Genomic DNA, 15,265 nt, shown 5'->3' with positions numbered 1-15,265 from the left:
AGAGAAATGTGGCTGCCCTTCCGCCATGAATTATTTATTGTGGAGTATGTTCTGGTTTTATCTGAAATCATTTTCTGATAAAGCTGCAGCATGTGTGACAGGCAGACGAACACCACTCACACTTCAAGCTAACATGCTTGATATGATTTCAGTGTGATTTGCAGTTACAGGGAAGTTGGCTACAAACTCTGGGGCTCTCATAAAAAATAAGAAAAGATGTTGCACATCTGAGGCTAAACACCTTGTGAGAATTGATTGACGCTTTGGATCAGAACTCAAATGAAATCAACTGTTGATTTTTTTGTTGTTTTTTCCTCAACCATCTGCTTGCTCCTCTTACTCTCCTCTGCAAAATTTCCAATGGAGCCTCACCACAGTTGTTGCTGACTTCTGGCTCAGGCCTCTGTTGTCATCATTTACATACAAAATTAGCAGCATCAGACCTGGCTCCCTGCACGTCTCTGACCACTTTTTTGCCCCCAGCAGTGCTGGGCACAGGAAAAAACTCCTGTGGCCTTGGCCTGTCTTTGGAGGGGTATTTTTTTGCTGTTTGTATTTCACATGGAGCATCGACCTTCTTGGTGGAAGAACCAGAAAGCTTCATTCTGCCGCCCCCCAGAAGTTTCTCTTTCACGTGGGGTTGTACTGTGGCTTTGGTGTAAAGATAACCATCAGAAGCAAACAGCAGGTCTGATTCACCACAAATCAGGTTAATGTGGGTTTAGTGGCGAGACAAGCCAGGCCAATCAAGTGACAACTAAAACAGAAAACCAAGGTTCTCACAAGACGTGATTATAACTCTCTTGTGTGTATATGGTAGCCCTCTGGGCTAGTCTGTGAATAAAGGTTGACCTCAAATCTGCAGGAACCCCACTGCTCAGGAGCAGAGCCTCTACACATTCCTCCAGTTCTGGCAAATTATGCAATGACTACAAACTATCTGCTGTTTTGGTTTGTTTCCATTGTCTCAAAAGAAAACACAGAAAGTAAAGGTTAGCCATGAGAGAACAGAGTTTAGGAAAAGGTACATTTTCATAATAGCTCTGCATGGCAAGAGAAAAAGAGACCCATGGGCTCAATCTCATCCATGAGCATGGAAAGCCATTTGCCATTCCTCTGCAGGGCTTCTCCAAACAATGCTGGTCTCTGCCCTTCTGAGCAGTGAGACAGCCTTATCCTGCAGTGGGCTGGGGCAGCTGTGCAGAGGGATGGCCACCAGCCTGACATGTGTCCTGCTGGAATCCCCCTGCCACGTGCCTCTGGCCATATGCCCAACTCATCCTTTCCTTCCTCTGGTTTTCCTTTGTCCCCAGAAGGGACTTCTCCATACCGGAGGGTTTCTCAAAGTAAACCCAGCAAGGAAAGCCCTACCAGTGCCCAGAGGCTAGCAAGGCAAAAAGTGAAATCCACAAGCAAGGAAACGATCTAGTAAGGGGGAAAAAAATTAAATGTGCTAATAAAAGCCAAGAAAGTCAGAGAACACATGGAAACTGCTTTAATCCAAATGAACAGCCTTTGCTCATGCAGACAGCCCTATTAATTTCAATGAGATCACTCCTGTAAGTATATATGACTCAAAGAAAGGACTGCTCCTTCTCTAGTTTGTTCCATTTGGCTTTTTTCTCCTTAACAGCTGAGCTTAAGACCTGAGCAGTAGCTTTAACTTTGAATTTCCTGGCTTTTGTCGTGCTCGGTGTCATTTAAATGTAGCTCTGTCAACATGAATAGGCTAAAATGCTGGTCCATCCTGGTTTGGAAATGGATTGTGACAGCTCTGTGTCAGGATTGCTTCATATGCATAGTGCCCAGCCAACATCTGCAAATGTCAGGCTGTGTCCCTGTAATTTCAGCTTTTGTTCCTGCCACTTGCTCCTGGGGCAAGGAGCACGTCCCTGGTATTCTGTTCCCTATCTTGGGCCATGCCTATCAACCAGGTGTTTTCACATTAAGGGCATTTGGTAGTCAGAGTCCTCTTTTGTCATTTGTTAGACCCTGGGGCCTGTCAAAGTTCAAATGCAAATACATCAGTTGGGGTTTTAAGGCCAAATAACACTGTCGCTTCTCAAAATTCCCCTAGCTTCTATATGATTACTTTTCCCATCACTTCAAGTGGGTTTTGTTATTTTCTTATATTTTGTTATCCTTGTTACACACACAGTCACCTTCCCAGTTAGAGCAGATGACAATAACTTTTTTTTTTTTTTGCTTGTGTTCACAGTTATTTTTGTTGTTGTTGTTTTCCTATTTATTTTCCAATGAAGACACAGAGCAGGGAAACACATAGAGCTCTACAACTTCAAAACAGGTCCTATGCAATTCTTACAAGCAAGAGAAGAAGAACTTACTGCTTGAACAACACATAGTCCGAGTCTATTTTCAAGAATGTTTTAAAAGATGAACATTTTGAGGGGTTAAAGACACAAGGATATTCACTGTCCTACAATAATATTCTGTGACTCCTAGATAAGAACAGTAATAGTGAGGAGGCATTCCACAGTAGATTAATTCCATCAAAATAGCTATAAGTTCTTCAAAAATAAGCACAATTCTCTATGTCTTAAAAAATATCGCAGGAGAGAACTGAGAGAACTGGATTTACAAGGAAGATAGGTCAAAGCGAGAAGAGGGGTGGGGGGGAAAAGGAAAAATTCAAACTATAAAAACAAAACACTGCAGTACACACACTTCTCCCTCTGGGGAAGGGGTGACAGCAAAGCATATGATGGATATTAATAATGTTGCTTAATGCATTACTGGAAGGCATTCAGATCCAACAGTGCTGAGTGTGCTGTATAGCCCTGTATGGAACAGAAAGCAGATATGAATAACATTATATAGGTGTTTAAATCCGCTGTGATTGCATCTTGATAGATCAGGATTTCTTGTTGCTTGGTTTTATATGTTTTCTTTGTATCCTATTAGTGAATGCATCAATTTGAATGTTTATATGTTTTTCCTCCTACCCCATCTCCCTTGCTGTTAAAGATTTCTCTGATTCTTTTCTGATTTGTTTTGAGTATTAACTTTGCAATTCCATTTATTTTTTGGTATTTGGCTTCAAGCCTTGAAGGCTTTTCTTCTAAGAAAATCTATTGGTCTATTTTTGCTTCTGATTTTTCACTACACCTTGGCCTTTCTGTTAGGCACCAGAGATTTTTGACTGAGTAAGCAAAATGAGCCCTGTGCCTTGAAACACCAAAGGCAGCGTAGGTTTGGAAACAAAACTTAGGCTATTGATAAGGCTTTGTGTCTTCTAGAGACATTCCTTTCAGTGTTTTGTCTTTCTTTCCCCCCTAACTTCCGTGACAGAGTTGGTTATGGAGGAGTTGTGCATTAACAGACCCCTTGCTTTTGAGGGGTGAGGAATCAGTGACACTTGACTAGATACAGCCACAGCTACAGCAGAAGTGGCAACAATAGAGAGCAGCATCAGCATGCATCCCACAGTCAGCTGGGATGATGGCTTTCAGGCAAATAGCCAGTCACTAGGCAGCCAAGGACAAGGACTTCCTTTTCCCTCTGCTGACATCTCTGAATGTTAAACTCTTCTTCCCCAAAAGAAAGGGACACATTCCTATCCATCACCAGCAAGTGGTATATACATTCCTTCATGCTTGGGATGTGGTTTCCAACTCATTTGGTGCAGGTTTCCTGGAAAAGCCCACCTCATCTTATTTTTTTTTTTTTAAATCCCAAGAAGTTGAGAGGCTTTTTTCTCCCCTTCTCATGTCTTGGGAAGCGTCAGAGTGGCCGAGCTCCAGATGAGGCAGCTGTTCCCAAATATACTCAGTGGGAAGAGTTTTCATAACAATGGGAACCACATGAAAGCTCTCAGAGTAGCTCCTCCTACTATTGAAAAGTCCTTTCAGTTGAGTGGTTTGCATATTGGGTTGCATAAATGACTAGACACACCAAGGGGTCCATTTTCAGCACTGTGCGCATAGAATTAGACACGCAAGCCTTGCTAACAATAATGAGAGTTGTGTGCAAAACTCCCTGAGCAATATGCTGAAAATATTCTGCTTAGTGAATCTTCCAGCTCATGGCTATTTCCTGGCAGTGCTGAGCTGAGTTCTGGGAACAAAATGAAAGTCTGGGCTCTGTGTGTGTTCACAGAGCTCACTCCTACAGGTTCTGAAGAAAACGTGAAAAGACTCTCTCCTCCCTCCCCCTTCCCCCCCACCCCTTTGTATGTCTGAAGTATAAATGAACTCCACATCCCACTTCTCTCTCAACAGCCTTAAGAAGTGAGCTTTGAGGCTGGTGGAGGGAAAACCATTTACCTTGAAGGAGGAGAACACAGATTTTGTATTACTGTGTATCAAGTTTCAGTTTATCATGAGTATTTGTGCCAGTCTGCTTAGCATGTGGCTACTCAAACCCTTGGAGAGGCCTTTCTCTTACCAAGCACTGCATGGTGGCATTCTGGTAGCCAGCCCTGCAGCCAGTCACAGGACCAATGAAACACTAAAAATCTTGTTATAAGTTGCATGTATTTATGTATGTGTGTGTTTGTTTATTTATTTATTTTTCATAGTGGTAAATCAAAATACTTAGCAGTATTTTCCCAGGAGAGTTCTGTTAATGCTGTCTTAGCTCTTATACAAAAAGTGACTGTGCCCAAGGGATGGTGCAGAAGATGGCAGTTTAGGACTAAAATCTCTTCTAGGCTCTGCCAACATTCACTCACCTTGAGCTGGCCACTTCATCTGCTTGTTTTTCCTGATCCTCTTTCACCTGTCTCGTATATCCAGACTATAAATTTGTCATGGAAAAGCTACTGTGTCTATTTGAGGACTGAGACAATACAAATATGTCTGACTAGAAATGACAGTGAGAACTGTGACACAGTGGCTGCCATTCATGTTTTTCATTAAGGAAGTGGTTATATTTAAAAAATTAATTTGAATTATTTTTAATCACTTGTTAACCAGAGAATTTGGGATAATAAGTTGCTTTAGCTGAGAGGGAAAATTAATGAAGGAGCCAGATACATCTGTGATGCCAACCTGGTTTTTTAAAGACAGTTTTGGGGTTTTTTTCTGATTATGTGATATCTCAAACAAAGCTTTCTTGCTCGCAGCATCAATTCTTTCACTCAGCAGTCCCTAAATTCACACCCATTTTCTGGTTTCCCTGTCTTACTGCCAGCTGAGGCCATGTCTGCCTTTTTGCTGTGTTTCTGCATTCTTGCTTCTTTTTTCACAACACAAAGGTACACACATACACGTGTGCTCACACAGAGTCTCCCCTGGACCAGAGCTCCCCAGGGAATCTCTGAATGCACCAGTCTATGCCTCGGTTTTGGGCAGTGTGTTCCCAAGCAGCCCTGTAAAATCCCAGTGTCTGAGTGAGGTTGAATGCAACCAAAACAGTGTGAGCCCCCCCTTTATTCAGAGGCATTTACTGTGGGCTGTCTTCTGGTTCACTGCAGCCCTTCACAGCACCCGGTCAGTCCGAAGGGGCAATGAGCACCCAGCTGTCCCTACAAAGGAGTCCTCAGTCAGCTGCCCTAGCACTCTCTGACACCTCCCTCCAGATCACCAGCAAGGAGTGGGATTGCTCCCTGATGGACTCCTGAGCATTTTAACTGGAAGGCAGAAGCCTTGGGTTGTGCTCATGGAAAGCACTCAGAAGGTCCAGATGGGATTCATTGGTGTGCACTAAAACAGTGATGGAGCAGCACTCAGCTACACCTGACAATAAAGGCTGAGTTGCTAAGTGAGCAAGCAGGATTTGAGAGCAGCATGTCCTTGTGCAGGCAGCTGGGTTTATATTCAAAGCCTGAGCCTGGGTCACAGTGGTGTCACAAGTGGTGACATTTTTGGTGAGCTTTCTGTACAGCCTGCAGAAGTTTTTGGTTAGCCACGTTTACACTGTAATTACAACTGGTCACAACTGGTCTCACTGGAGGAATGAGAGTTAGATGCAGCAACCTTTTACATATTTTTTGTCTCGTGGAGATCTGACCTTAGATTTATCAGCTTTTCTCTTTTTGTGACTGAAAGATAACATACCTTTTGAAAGCCAGAGCTGACTGCTGCACAGCTTTCTCCTCTCTTTTTATAGGCTTTTAGTTGCCTGCAGCAAAGAAAGCATTGTGACTTACTCTTCTTTTTCTCTCAGTTCTAGGGAAAATTCGAACTGCAGTGGGCAGTGCCCAGCTTCTCATGGCTCAGAAATTTTACCAGTTCAGAGAACTTTGCGAAGAAAACCTGGTATGTAATTTTTCTGCTAGATACTAACATGTGCCTTTTACTAACCATGTGAAGAATCCTACATAAACTGAACTGATTTTCTAACTAACATGGCAGTTTTTCCAGTAAAGGCCTTGATATGAGTTCGGGAGTAACTCAAACTTGTCAGAGTCAGCATGGGTTTCACAATAGCTTGAGAGCCTTAAAACAAAGGCAAAAAGCTTTGGGTGAACTATCACTGAGGCTCTGCTACTGATCTCAGAGGAGTGAGGATCTGTCTCTTGACCCTCAAATTCATGGGCACACCTTAAGGTCTTTGAGGGTGGATCAGAAATCTCCTGATTTGGACTTTCCCAGGTATTCCTGGGAAACATGCTCCAGACTAAAATCTGTCTCAGTGGACAGATGCAACAGAAATTGGCTCTGTCTTAATAAGACTTCCAATTCTTAATATAAAAACTGAAAAAACCTGATTGCACATCTTTGCAAATAACAACCTACAACTGCTAGTCAAGCATTGAAAAACTAGGAATCAAAGTGTTATCTCTCATCTCCTTATATTCTAAAAATATACTTTATTGCTTTCAATAATTGCACCTTTCATGGCATGATCATCCTACCAAAATCCACTGTCAGTATGACTGTGAAAAGCACAAATAGAAATTTTATAAGGCAACCAACTGACTCTTTTGGGTTTATTGCTTCTGAAGATGAAGAAAACTAAAGGCAAAGTAAAATTTGAGCCATGTAAAACATCATGCAAGGTGCTACCACTAGTAATTTATTTATTTATTTATTAACAACAAAATTAATAATAAGATATCAGTGTATGATATACACTGTATATATACAAGGCCACAGCACCCATGAAACCTTGCTGACTGGTGCAGCAATTCCTCCGCATTTATGAAAAAACATGCTTGAAGTGAGTGTATGCAACATTTCATTTTAATTAAACAGCTCCAGCTGGGAAGCAGCTTATAGAGACACATCCTGTAGAAAACCTTCCCTCATACAAGCCTTGCCAGTGGAGCAGGGATGGTTTTGTGTACACCCACTGCATGCAAAAGTGTTCAGAGCTGGGGTGCACTGAAGGGACAGAAGGAAGGACAGGATTTCTTGGGTCTGGCCCAAGCTGTGCTGAAGATGCTGACTGTCCAGATGTGCTCTTCTGAGCAATGCTCTTGGGCTGATGAGTTTGCACACACAAAGCAGTGCTCCCCACCTGTGTCCCAGTTTCATTCTTCCCAAAAATCTGACTGTAAAAATGGGTTTACTGTGCTTCTGCATGTAGGCTTCCGAGCCTTTCACTCTGCACAGGTTATTCTCGACAAAAAAAGAGGAAAGATTGGCCTGAAGTGTCAAAGAGACAATTTTACTTAGTGTATTTTTGTAAATCTTACATTCTAGAAAAAGTGTTCACACATTGGTATATCACTATTTGCACATGCAGGAAATGTACATTTGCACAGGTGTCACTCTTTTTCACAAGTGTGAACATGGTGGGGAATCCTTCCTCATGAAAGTGGAGGCTGGCAGTTCATTTCAGTGCAGATAGGATTGCCATCAGTTGTGCCCAGGAGCATCCCTAGGCAGATCCTGCCACAGGGGCCCCCAAACAGGGGTTTGTGGGGGGTACCCAGTGCTTTGGTGAGTGGGTGTTTGCAGGGCACAGCAGCTCACGCCGCGCCAGATTCCTCGCAGTAAAACCCACCAGTAAGTAATGCTCTGCTTGGCTCCTCCCTCTGGATCTGCTCAAACTGCTGTGCTAGCGAGATTTGTAACCATTTGCACGAATGCTTTGCATTAAGGAGTACTAAAGCCAACATGTTTTTTTCTTCTGTTGCACAGAATCCTAATGCACATCCACGGCCGACCTCCCAGGATTTAGCAGGGTTTTGGGATATGCTGCAGTTGTCCATAGAAAATATTAGTATGAAATTTGATGAACTTCATCAGTTAAAGGCCAATAATTGGAAACAGATGGATCCTCATGACAAGAAGGTAGAACACTGTAGATTTTGTATGCTTCATTTAAAACCCTGCACAAATACTGGACAGATTAAATAGGCTTCTGTGTTACAGCGTTGACGTTAAAAATGTGAAATGAAGCTCATATCAAATTAATTTCATTGTAATAACAATGTTTACATAATAATCATCTGGGATATTATCTGTAATATGTTTCAGGCATATTTTTAAACCAAAACTGTCTTTGTGAATCGGATAATGGGAATGTGGTACTTTGTTAAGCTTTACATTTAATCATATTAGACGATCAATCGTTGGAAGGAACTGCCTTATATATTGATTCTTAAAATTAAATAAATCACATTTACGGTTCATATTATTGCATACAGCAAGAGTTCTAGGTTGTGTTACTGAAAACACTAGGAAAGCACTGTAACCATCGCTGACTTTGGTAGCCAGATTACAAACAGCAATATCAAAAATATGCCTTCCAAAATGTTACATGAAGAAATTACATTTTTTTTGTCCATTTGTTTGTTTTTTATTTATTTTGGGCTTTTTTTTTTTAAATGGGTGATTTCACAAAAACATTCACTTTCCTGGTATTGTTGTTTACCTGAGGTAGCATAAAAATCATCTGGAGCTTTGGTGGGCTTTTTTTCCTTTTTTTTTTCTTTTTGTAAATGTAGTCTTCTTCTGTCACCATGAAAAACTACCACATCTCCAAGTGTGAGTCACATTTCACTTTACATTCTCATTTGGCACCATCACCTTTTTTTTTTTCCTCCTCACCATCCACCTCAAGACAAACAGCACTTGGGTGAGCCAAAATACACGAATGTTTCAGAAAATCCTTAGGGCACAGACCCATTCCTAGAGGAACCAACGGTCTAATGTCGCGCTCCTATAGGTATGTAATTTGATGGCTGAATCTCTGCTGTGCCTGGTCTGACAGCAATGGATACAGCCAACAGGTAGGGTCACCAGAAGGAGGGGGAACACGACTTACAGGTGCAGTGGCTCAGACAGGAGTCCTGGATATCCCAACTTACGGTCAGCTGGCTGCCGATGACCAAAGCGCCGTTTTCTTTTGGACAAATAACCATAATAATATCAAACCCCCTTAATCTTGCAGCAGGAAGCTTGTACAGGCAGTGCTGGTAGCACTATTCCTCCTTCTCCTCCTCCAATCAAGACTAAATACTCATTCCTGACTTAGGAGTGCCATGTTCACACCATTTGTGCACACCTAGTGTGTTTTGTAGGGGAATGAATGTGAATGTGTTTTCCTAGTCCAAGGTACTGAAGGCAAGTCATTTTCTTATCTTCTTTTTTTTTTTCCAGTATCTATCAGAAAAGGAAGTTAAAACTGCCAAACATGCATGCACAGAAATGCTGGTATATGGTCTTTCATTAGCTTTTACAGTAAAGTGGGTAGGCTGAGTGTTTGCAATTGCAGCAGTAAGAAATGAGACCTTTCCTTGAAAAAAAATGTGCCTTTTCTTTGCTTCTGAAAAACATTTCAAAGAGTTTCCAACAAAAAGAAGACTATAACAGTTTAAAGGAAGTTAAGTAGTGCTGAAGAAAGGGACCTACAGTAGGAAGGTAAAGATTTAAAAGAATTACACTGTGTTCCTGTTTCAACAGCATTTGTCTATGATTTTAGATGAAACAGATCATCTCCTTTCTTAAAAAGGATTTTAAAAAAAAGGAAGAAAAATCTTTCTGTGGAATTGATATTTGTCTTTGGCCTTTGCCACTGGGCCCTTTTTAAGCAGCATAGATTAATCCTTGGATGGAGAGAAAAAGCAAAGTATGAATAAGTGTAACTAAGCACCTTTATATTTTGAGCCATGGAAGCTGTTGTGAGCAGCATGAGAGAAAACGAAAGGGCAGAATGGGACCTTTGTAGTGTGATAAAATCCCTTCACTCAGAGACCGTGTTCACAGTTGGAAGGGGATGTAACTTAAAAGACAATCTAATTAACTTGACAAAGTCTTTGTGGACGCCTGAAATTCAGTTCTGAATACACTTTTCTTTTGCTGGAGAGATCCCTCTCTGAGGGTTTTTCTTTGTTGGTGTTTTTTTTTCCCTTTCTTTTTTTTATGTGTATGTGTGTGTACATGCACCAGGATATACATAAAAGCCCTCCTTGTTGGTCATGTATCTGGAGCTAGCTGCCACCGTGATGATTAATGCATGTTCTCTTAACGGTTCTTAAGTTTTTCCTACCAGATTTTCTATTTCTAGCTGAATGTAGCTTCATGCCTATTTAGCACGAGGCCAGAGTGTATGATCTTGCTCAGCGAGACCCAGAGTGTGGGATTTTTGAGCAGCAGCTAAACTATGAAATAGATATATAAATATGCGGTGTTTTTTAAAGAAAAAACTGGTTATCCTGTTGCACCAGCTGCAGACAGCTAGCTCCCATCTGCACTTGGGAACGCCCAAGCCATGGCACGTCCGTGTTGCAGGAGCATCTAGCGCTATGCACGGATAGAAGAGGGTGGCCCAGGAGCCGGGGGTCTCCAGAGGTCCCTCCCGGCCGGTCTCTTTCCCAGCCCCTGGCACTAAGCAGGTAGCGGTGCCCGGCAGCACCGTCCCGAGGAGAAGTAGCGCGGCGGCCGGCCCTCCCCTCCCCTTTGCCCTTGCCCCATGTTTATGAGCCCTTGAGCACAAAAGCCAGTTGACTGAAGACAGAAAGGCAGATAAGAGCTAACAAGCCTTAGGTAAAATGTGTGTTCTAACTACTGATATATCCTAGTTTTTCCCGCCTTTCCCTGAGAAGCTGTATAATGCCATTAACCTTCTGCTTTGATCAGGAGAGAAGGGTCCCTCCTCCAGTGCCAAAGAAGCCATCGAAAGGTCAGGTGCCACTCATACGAGAACGGTCTCTGGAAAGCTCTCAGCGTCAGGAGGCCCGGAAACGGCTGATGGCTGCCAAGCGCGCTGCATCGGTCCGCCAGAACTCAGCTACCGAGAGCGCCGAAAGCATTGAGATATACATCCCCGAAGCCCAGACCAGGCTATGAAGGGATCCAACCGGGAGGACTCTCTCTGGCAAGACAAGCCTCATGTATAATCTGCCCCTCTAGGCTCCTGCTCAAGGTCACCACAAAGTATTTGTACCTCCTCCTCCTCCTCTCTCTCGCTCTCTGTCCCTCCTCTCCCCCTCCCCTCTCTCTGTACGCAGCTGCCCCGATGCTCCCAGTGAACTCCACTGCCGTGGCGTAGTTGTCGGTCCTCCGAGAGATGTCCTCTAACCACCCTTGCTTTCTGAAGGTTCGCCCATGTCATCACGATGCTTTGTCACATGTACTGATGCTGCCACTTTGCCTCATGTAAACGAGCACGATCCTTTTTTCTTTTCTGTTTGGAACAAATAAACGCAGCACTCAGACCTCCACACACCCGCGCACCTGTACAGTAGATGCTCCATTTAACTTACTCATGATCTTTAGTTGACCTAAAGCTAGTCTGTTACCCAGTGTACAGCAATATCAAACTGTAGGGGACTTTGGTATTTTCAGTCATGCAGGGTGATCCTTTCGGACTCTGCCGTCTTCCTCACAAAAGATGAAAGGAGCTATGACTCGGATTCCCTTCTTTTTATTACTGTTTTTTTTTTTAAAGCAGATGGCGCACTTTATTCTAAACCTCCAAATCACATTTTCACCTGAATTAAGGAGTCACACAAGGGGAGGGAGCTTGGGTGGGAGCGGGGAGGGGGGAACGAAAAGAAACCCCACAGCTCTGGCAGGTGAAAAAGTGGAAGTATATCCCACAGGTGAGATGGTGAGGGATATAAAAGATCCTGTGGAAAGATACCTGCACACTCACAGCTGCACAAACTGCCTCATTTTTATTTCATCAATCACTACTTAAACATTTCAATCAGCAGAAGATTGTAAATTCGATCTTCCAGGGAAATAATCTATTTTGAAAGGCAATAAAAGAGTAAAAAGGAAGGAGATAAGAAGCAATGACAGTTGAAGAGATAATAGAAAAGAAGGATTTTCTTGTCCAAGTATTAAGAATTTTTAAAATTGTACTGTATTGTCAATTCCTCTTGTATTGTATTGTATGGATTATATTGGTTAAAAAAAAAAAAAAAAGAAAAAAGAAAAAAAGAAAAAAAGCTTGGTTTTGTTGATGTCTTAATCTCGGTGGGACCATCCACTCTCATACGTCCACGCAGCCACACACAGACACCTGTAGGTGAATTACTGTACATGGAGCCTCTGAAGCTTTTCCAGGCCAGGCTTGCTTTGCTCTATCCACAGCTGGTTATATGCTACAGGTCAGACTGCTTATCACCAAACTGTCCGTATTTAGGAGTAAACTTCTAATTCAGCCTCCTCTTAATAGTATAAAGTACTCACTTGAACAAGAACAATAGACTATTTTTCACAAGTTATGGGATCAATATGAACTTAATACTTTTCACGACAAGCCTTCCTACCCTGGCTTCTGCCATTGTTTTGCAATCACAGAAAATATGCATCCTAAGTAGCTCATTAATAGTGGGCGGAAATGGCAGATAATAGGGCTGGAGAGGAGTCTGAGAGGTCAGAAATCCTGTGTGTCTGTCCCCTCCAGCCACCTCTGGCTGGGCCAGGGGGTTGTCCTCCAGCTCCTCAGATGAGGAATGATGCTGACCACGCTGCTACTGGAATCTCTTGTGCCAACATTAGGAAAGCTACGTCAGGCATGTTGCTGAACGCGAGTTGTGTGCGTGCGTGTGAGCGTGTGTGAGTGCGCACACGCGTGCCTAACTGGCATGTGCTGCTGCCAGCAGAATTAGCCTGGGCTGCTCCGGGTGACAGGGCTGGTGTCAGCAGAGGAGCGCTGTGCAGTCCTCAGCACGTGTGCACTCCTGCAGTGGTGTTTTCCAGACTCCTCTGCTGCTCCCTATGTGCTCTTCACCCTGTCTGCCAGGGCAGGGGTACACGGGACAGGAAGGCAGGCTGCTTTCTGCTCCCAGTGGGCACAGGCACAGGGACAGCCCCACCATGGAGGGGCACAGCTGGCTGGCTGTGCCCATGGCTGCTCAACCTGTATGGACAGTCCAACCAGTGAAAAACCCCACTGCACACGTGGCGTAATTCTGCAGCTTGCACTTAAAAAGCGTTGAAAATCATCATCGAAAGTTTAAACTCTTGCTAAAACTATTCATCGAGACCATGCCAGACAGCTTCTTTTCCTATGACATCATAGCCAGGTGCTAATTTAATTTTATTCGAGAAAATAGGAGAGGTAATAGGTTCTGGCACCAAGTATTTTCATGAGAGCATCCTAAAACCACTAGAGAATTTGCTACCTCTCAAAGCCATCGATATCTGAGCTATGTCTTTATAAACAGGGCACAAATATTTACTGCTGTGGTTTACAAGATAAGGGCTAATAATTTAATATATAAAAGACTTTTAACTAGAGTAATCAGAAATCCAGTGTAACTCTAGAGTGCTTGGTGTTACAGGAGCTTCAAAAGGTTTGACCCTCTAAGCGTTTGAATACCAGTGTATTTGCTAGTTTTGAAACACTGCGTTTAACTTTTAGCAGCAACAAAACATCACCGTGTTTGCAGTATGTAATAGTGCCAACTGCCACTTTTGAGCATATATAGTCATAGGAAGTATTAATTATTTGGAACTCATTTGTACTGAAGTATTCAAAGCAGTACCTAGATGAGAGTCCACATTCACAACTGTGTCGCAGACTTACTTAGTTTTGTGAACGTTTTACGAAGGATGAGTTAAGACTTTGGTTGACAAGTGGCTACTGAAATTTATATCCAGCAAGTTCCCCCCTAAAAAAGCAGAAAAATGAAGACTAACTAGTCTTGTACATTACAAATTATTGTATTTGTATATCATAGAATATTTTTTGTATCTGTTTTAAATGAATTTATTCTTAGCTGAATGCTTGTTAGTTCATTTGGCACTGGAGAGGTTATTATAATGTTTGCCTAGTTTTTTAGGAAAATATTTAAAATACAGCCAATACCAGAAAATACAAAATAAAATAATTCTGCCCATAGAATGCCACTAGTTAACCACTTGACTCATTTACCAACACTAATGCTAGTATAGTTGCTCCATCATCTGTTTTAGTATAATTTGTAACTGACCAGTGTATATTAAAAATGCCTATATTCTGTTTCACCTTGGGACTAAACTATTGTTTTGTTTTTTTCTTGGGGGAAATTTTAGAAAAGGTTGGTTTTGTCTCCTGCTTCAAAAGAAAAAAAGAAAAAAAAAAAAGAGGTATTTATTATATTTTTTGCAGATGTTTCCATAAAATTATCATAATCTTTTTGTAAAGAAAGATGAAGAAATGGATTAAAGATTTTTAATATTTGAAAAGATAAATAGAAATAATTTATTTGTAATATATTTCAGTTTATTTATTGGTGTTCCCTTAATGCTTTGATGTGCACTATCACTTTAATTTAAACTGTATCTTTGTGAATTTATTGGGGGTTTTGGTTTTTTGGTTTTGGTTTTTTTTTTTAAGGAAAATGGTCAAATGCATATTTTAAGTAGAATGTAAATCACTGGCCTACCTGCGTTCCCAAATGTGATTTTAAAAATGTTTTTGATTTGAATCAAAAGACACAAATTTGAAAGCCTTTAGACAGAGGAGAGTGCTTTTATGGCTTAATGATTTGGATTTCCATAAGATTATCTATCTGGTTTGTGTGTGGACAGGAAAATGTAAATAGATGAATGTTTCCCATAATGTAAAAAGAGCAAATTAATAAAATAATTAATGCACTGCTTGTAAGAGCTGTGGGTTTTCAATGCAAATTCGTTCTTCCAGAACTGCCAAGGCATTTCATTTGATGTGGTCAAGGATAAAAGCACGACAAGCAGAATGTTTCTCTTAAACTCTCATTGCTTAAGACCGGCCCTGCAAATTCTCATCCGAAGCATCCTGCTGAGCACCCTGGAAGTGTTCATCTGCACAGAGTTGCTCACAGGCATAAAAGTTGCCATGATCAAGGCCTTGAGCCTTAGCAAAATCTTCAAAGGCACTTCTGCACAGAGCCCAGCCAAACCCCACTGAAGATGCCAGGAGTTACACTGGGGACTTC

The 15,265-nt window shown here is 42.0% G+C and overlaps 1 protein-coding gene across 5 annotated transcripts in view; it reads left to right on the top strand.

Moving 5' to 3' along the window:
- The window catches only part of DLGAP1 (DLG associated protein 1), a 390,022-nt gene extending 374,768 nt beyond the window's left edge, over positions 1-15,254 (top strand). For all 5 annotated transcript variants that reach the window (XM_056485289.1, XM_056485287.1, XM_056485286.1 and 2 more), the window contains 3 exons: positions 6,127-6,218; positions 8,049-8,201; positions 10,992-15,254. In XM_056485289.1, coding sequence (XP_056341264.1) covers positions 6,127-6,218; positions 8,049-8,201; positions 10,992-11,201 — 455 coding nt within the window. In that variant the 3' untranslated portion in view covers positions 11,202-15,254. The remainder of the gene's footprint in view (positions 1-6,126; positions 6,219-8,048; positions 8,202-10,991) is intronic.
- Positions 15,255-15,265: the final 11 nt, after the last annotated feature.

This window comes from Oenanthe melanoleuca, chromosome 2 (assembly GCF_029582105.1).
Source record: "Oenanthe melanoleuca isolate GR-GAL-2019-014 chromosome 2, OMel1.0, whole genome shotgun sequence".
Taxonomy (NCBI): Eukaryota; Metazoa; Chordata; class Aves; order Passeriformes; family Muscicapidae; genus Oenanthe; species Oenanthe melanoleuca.
The sequence above is the reverse complement of the archived record's forward strand: the minus strand, read 5'-3'. Positions and strand labels throughout refer to the sequence as shown.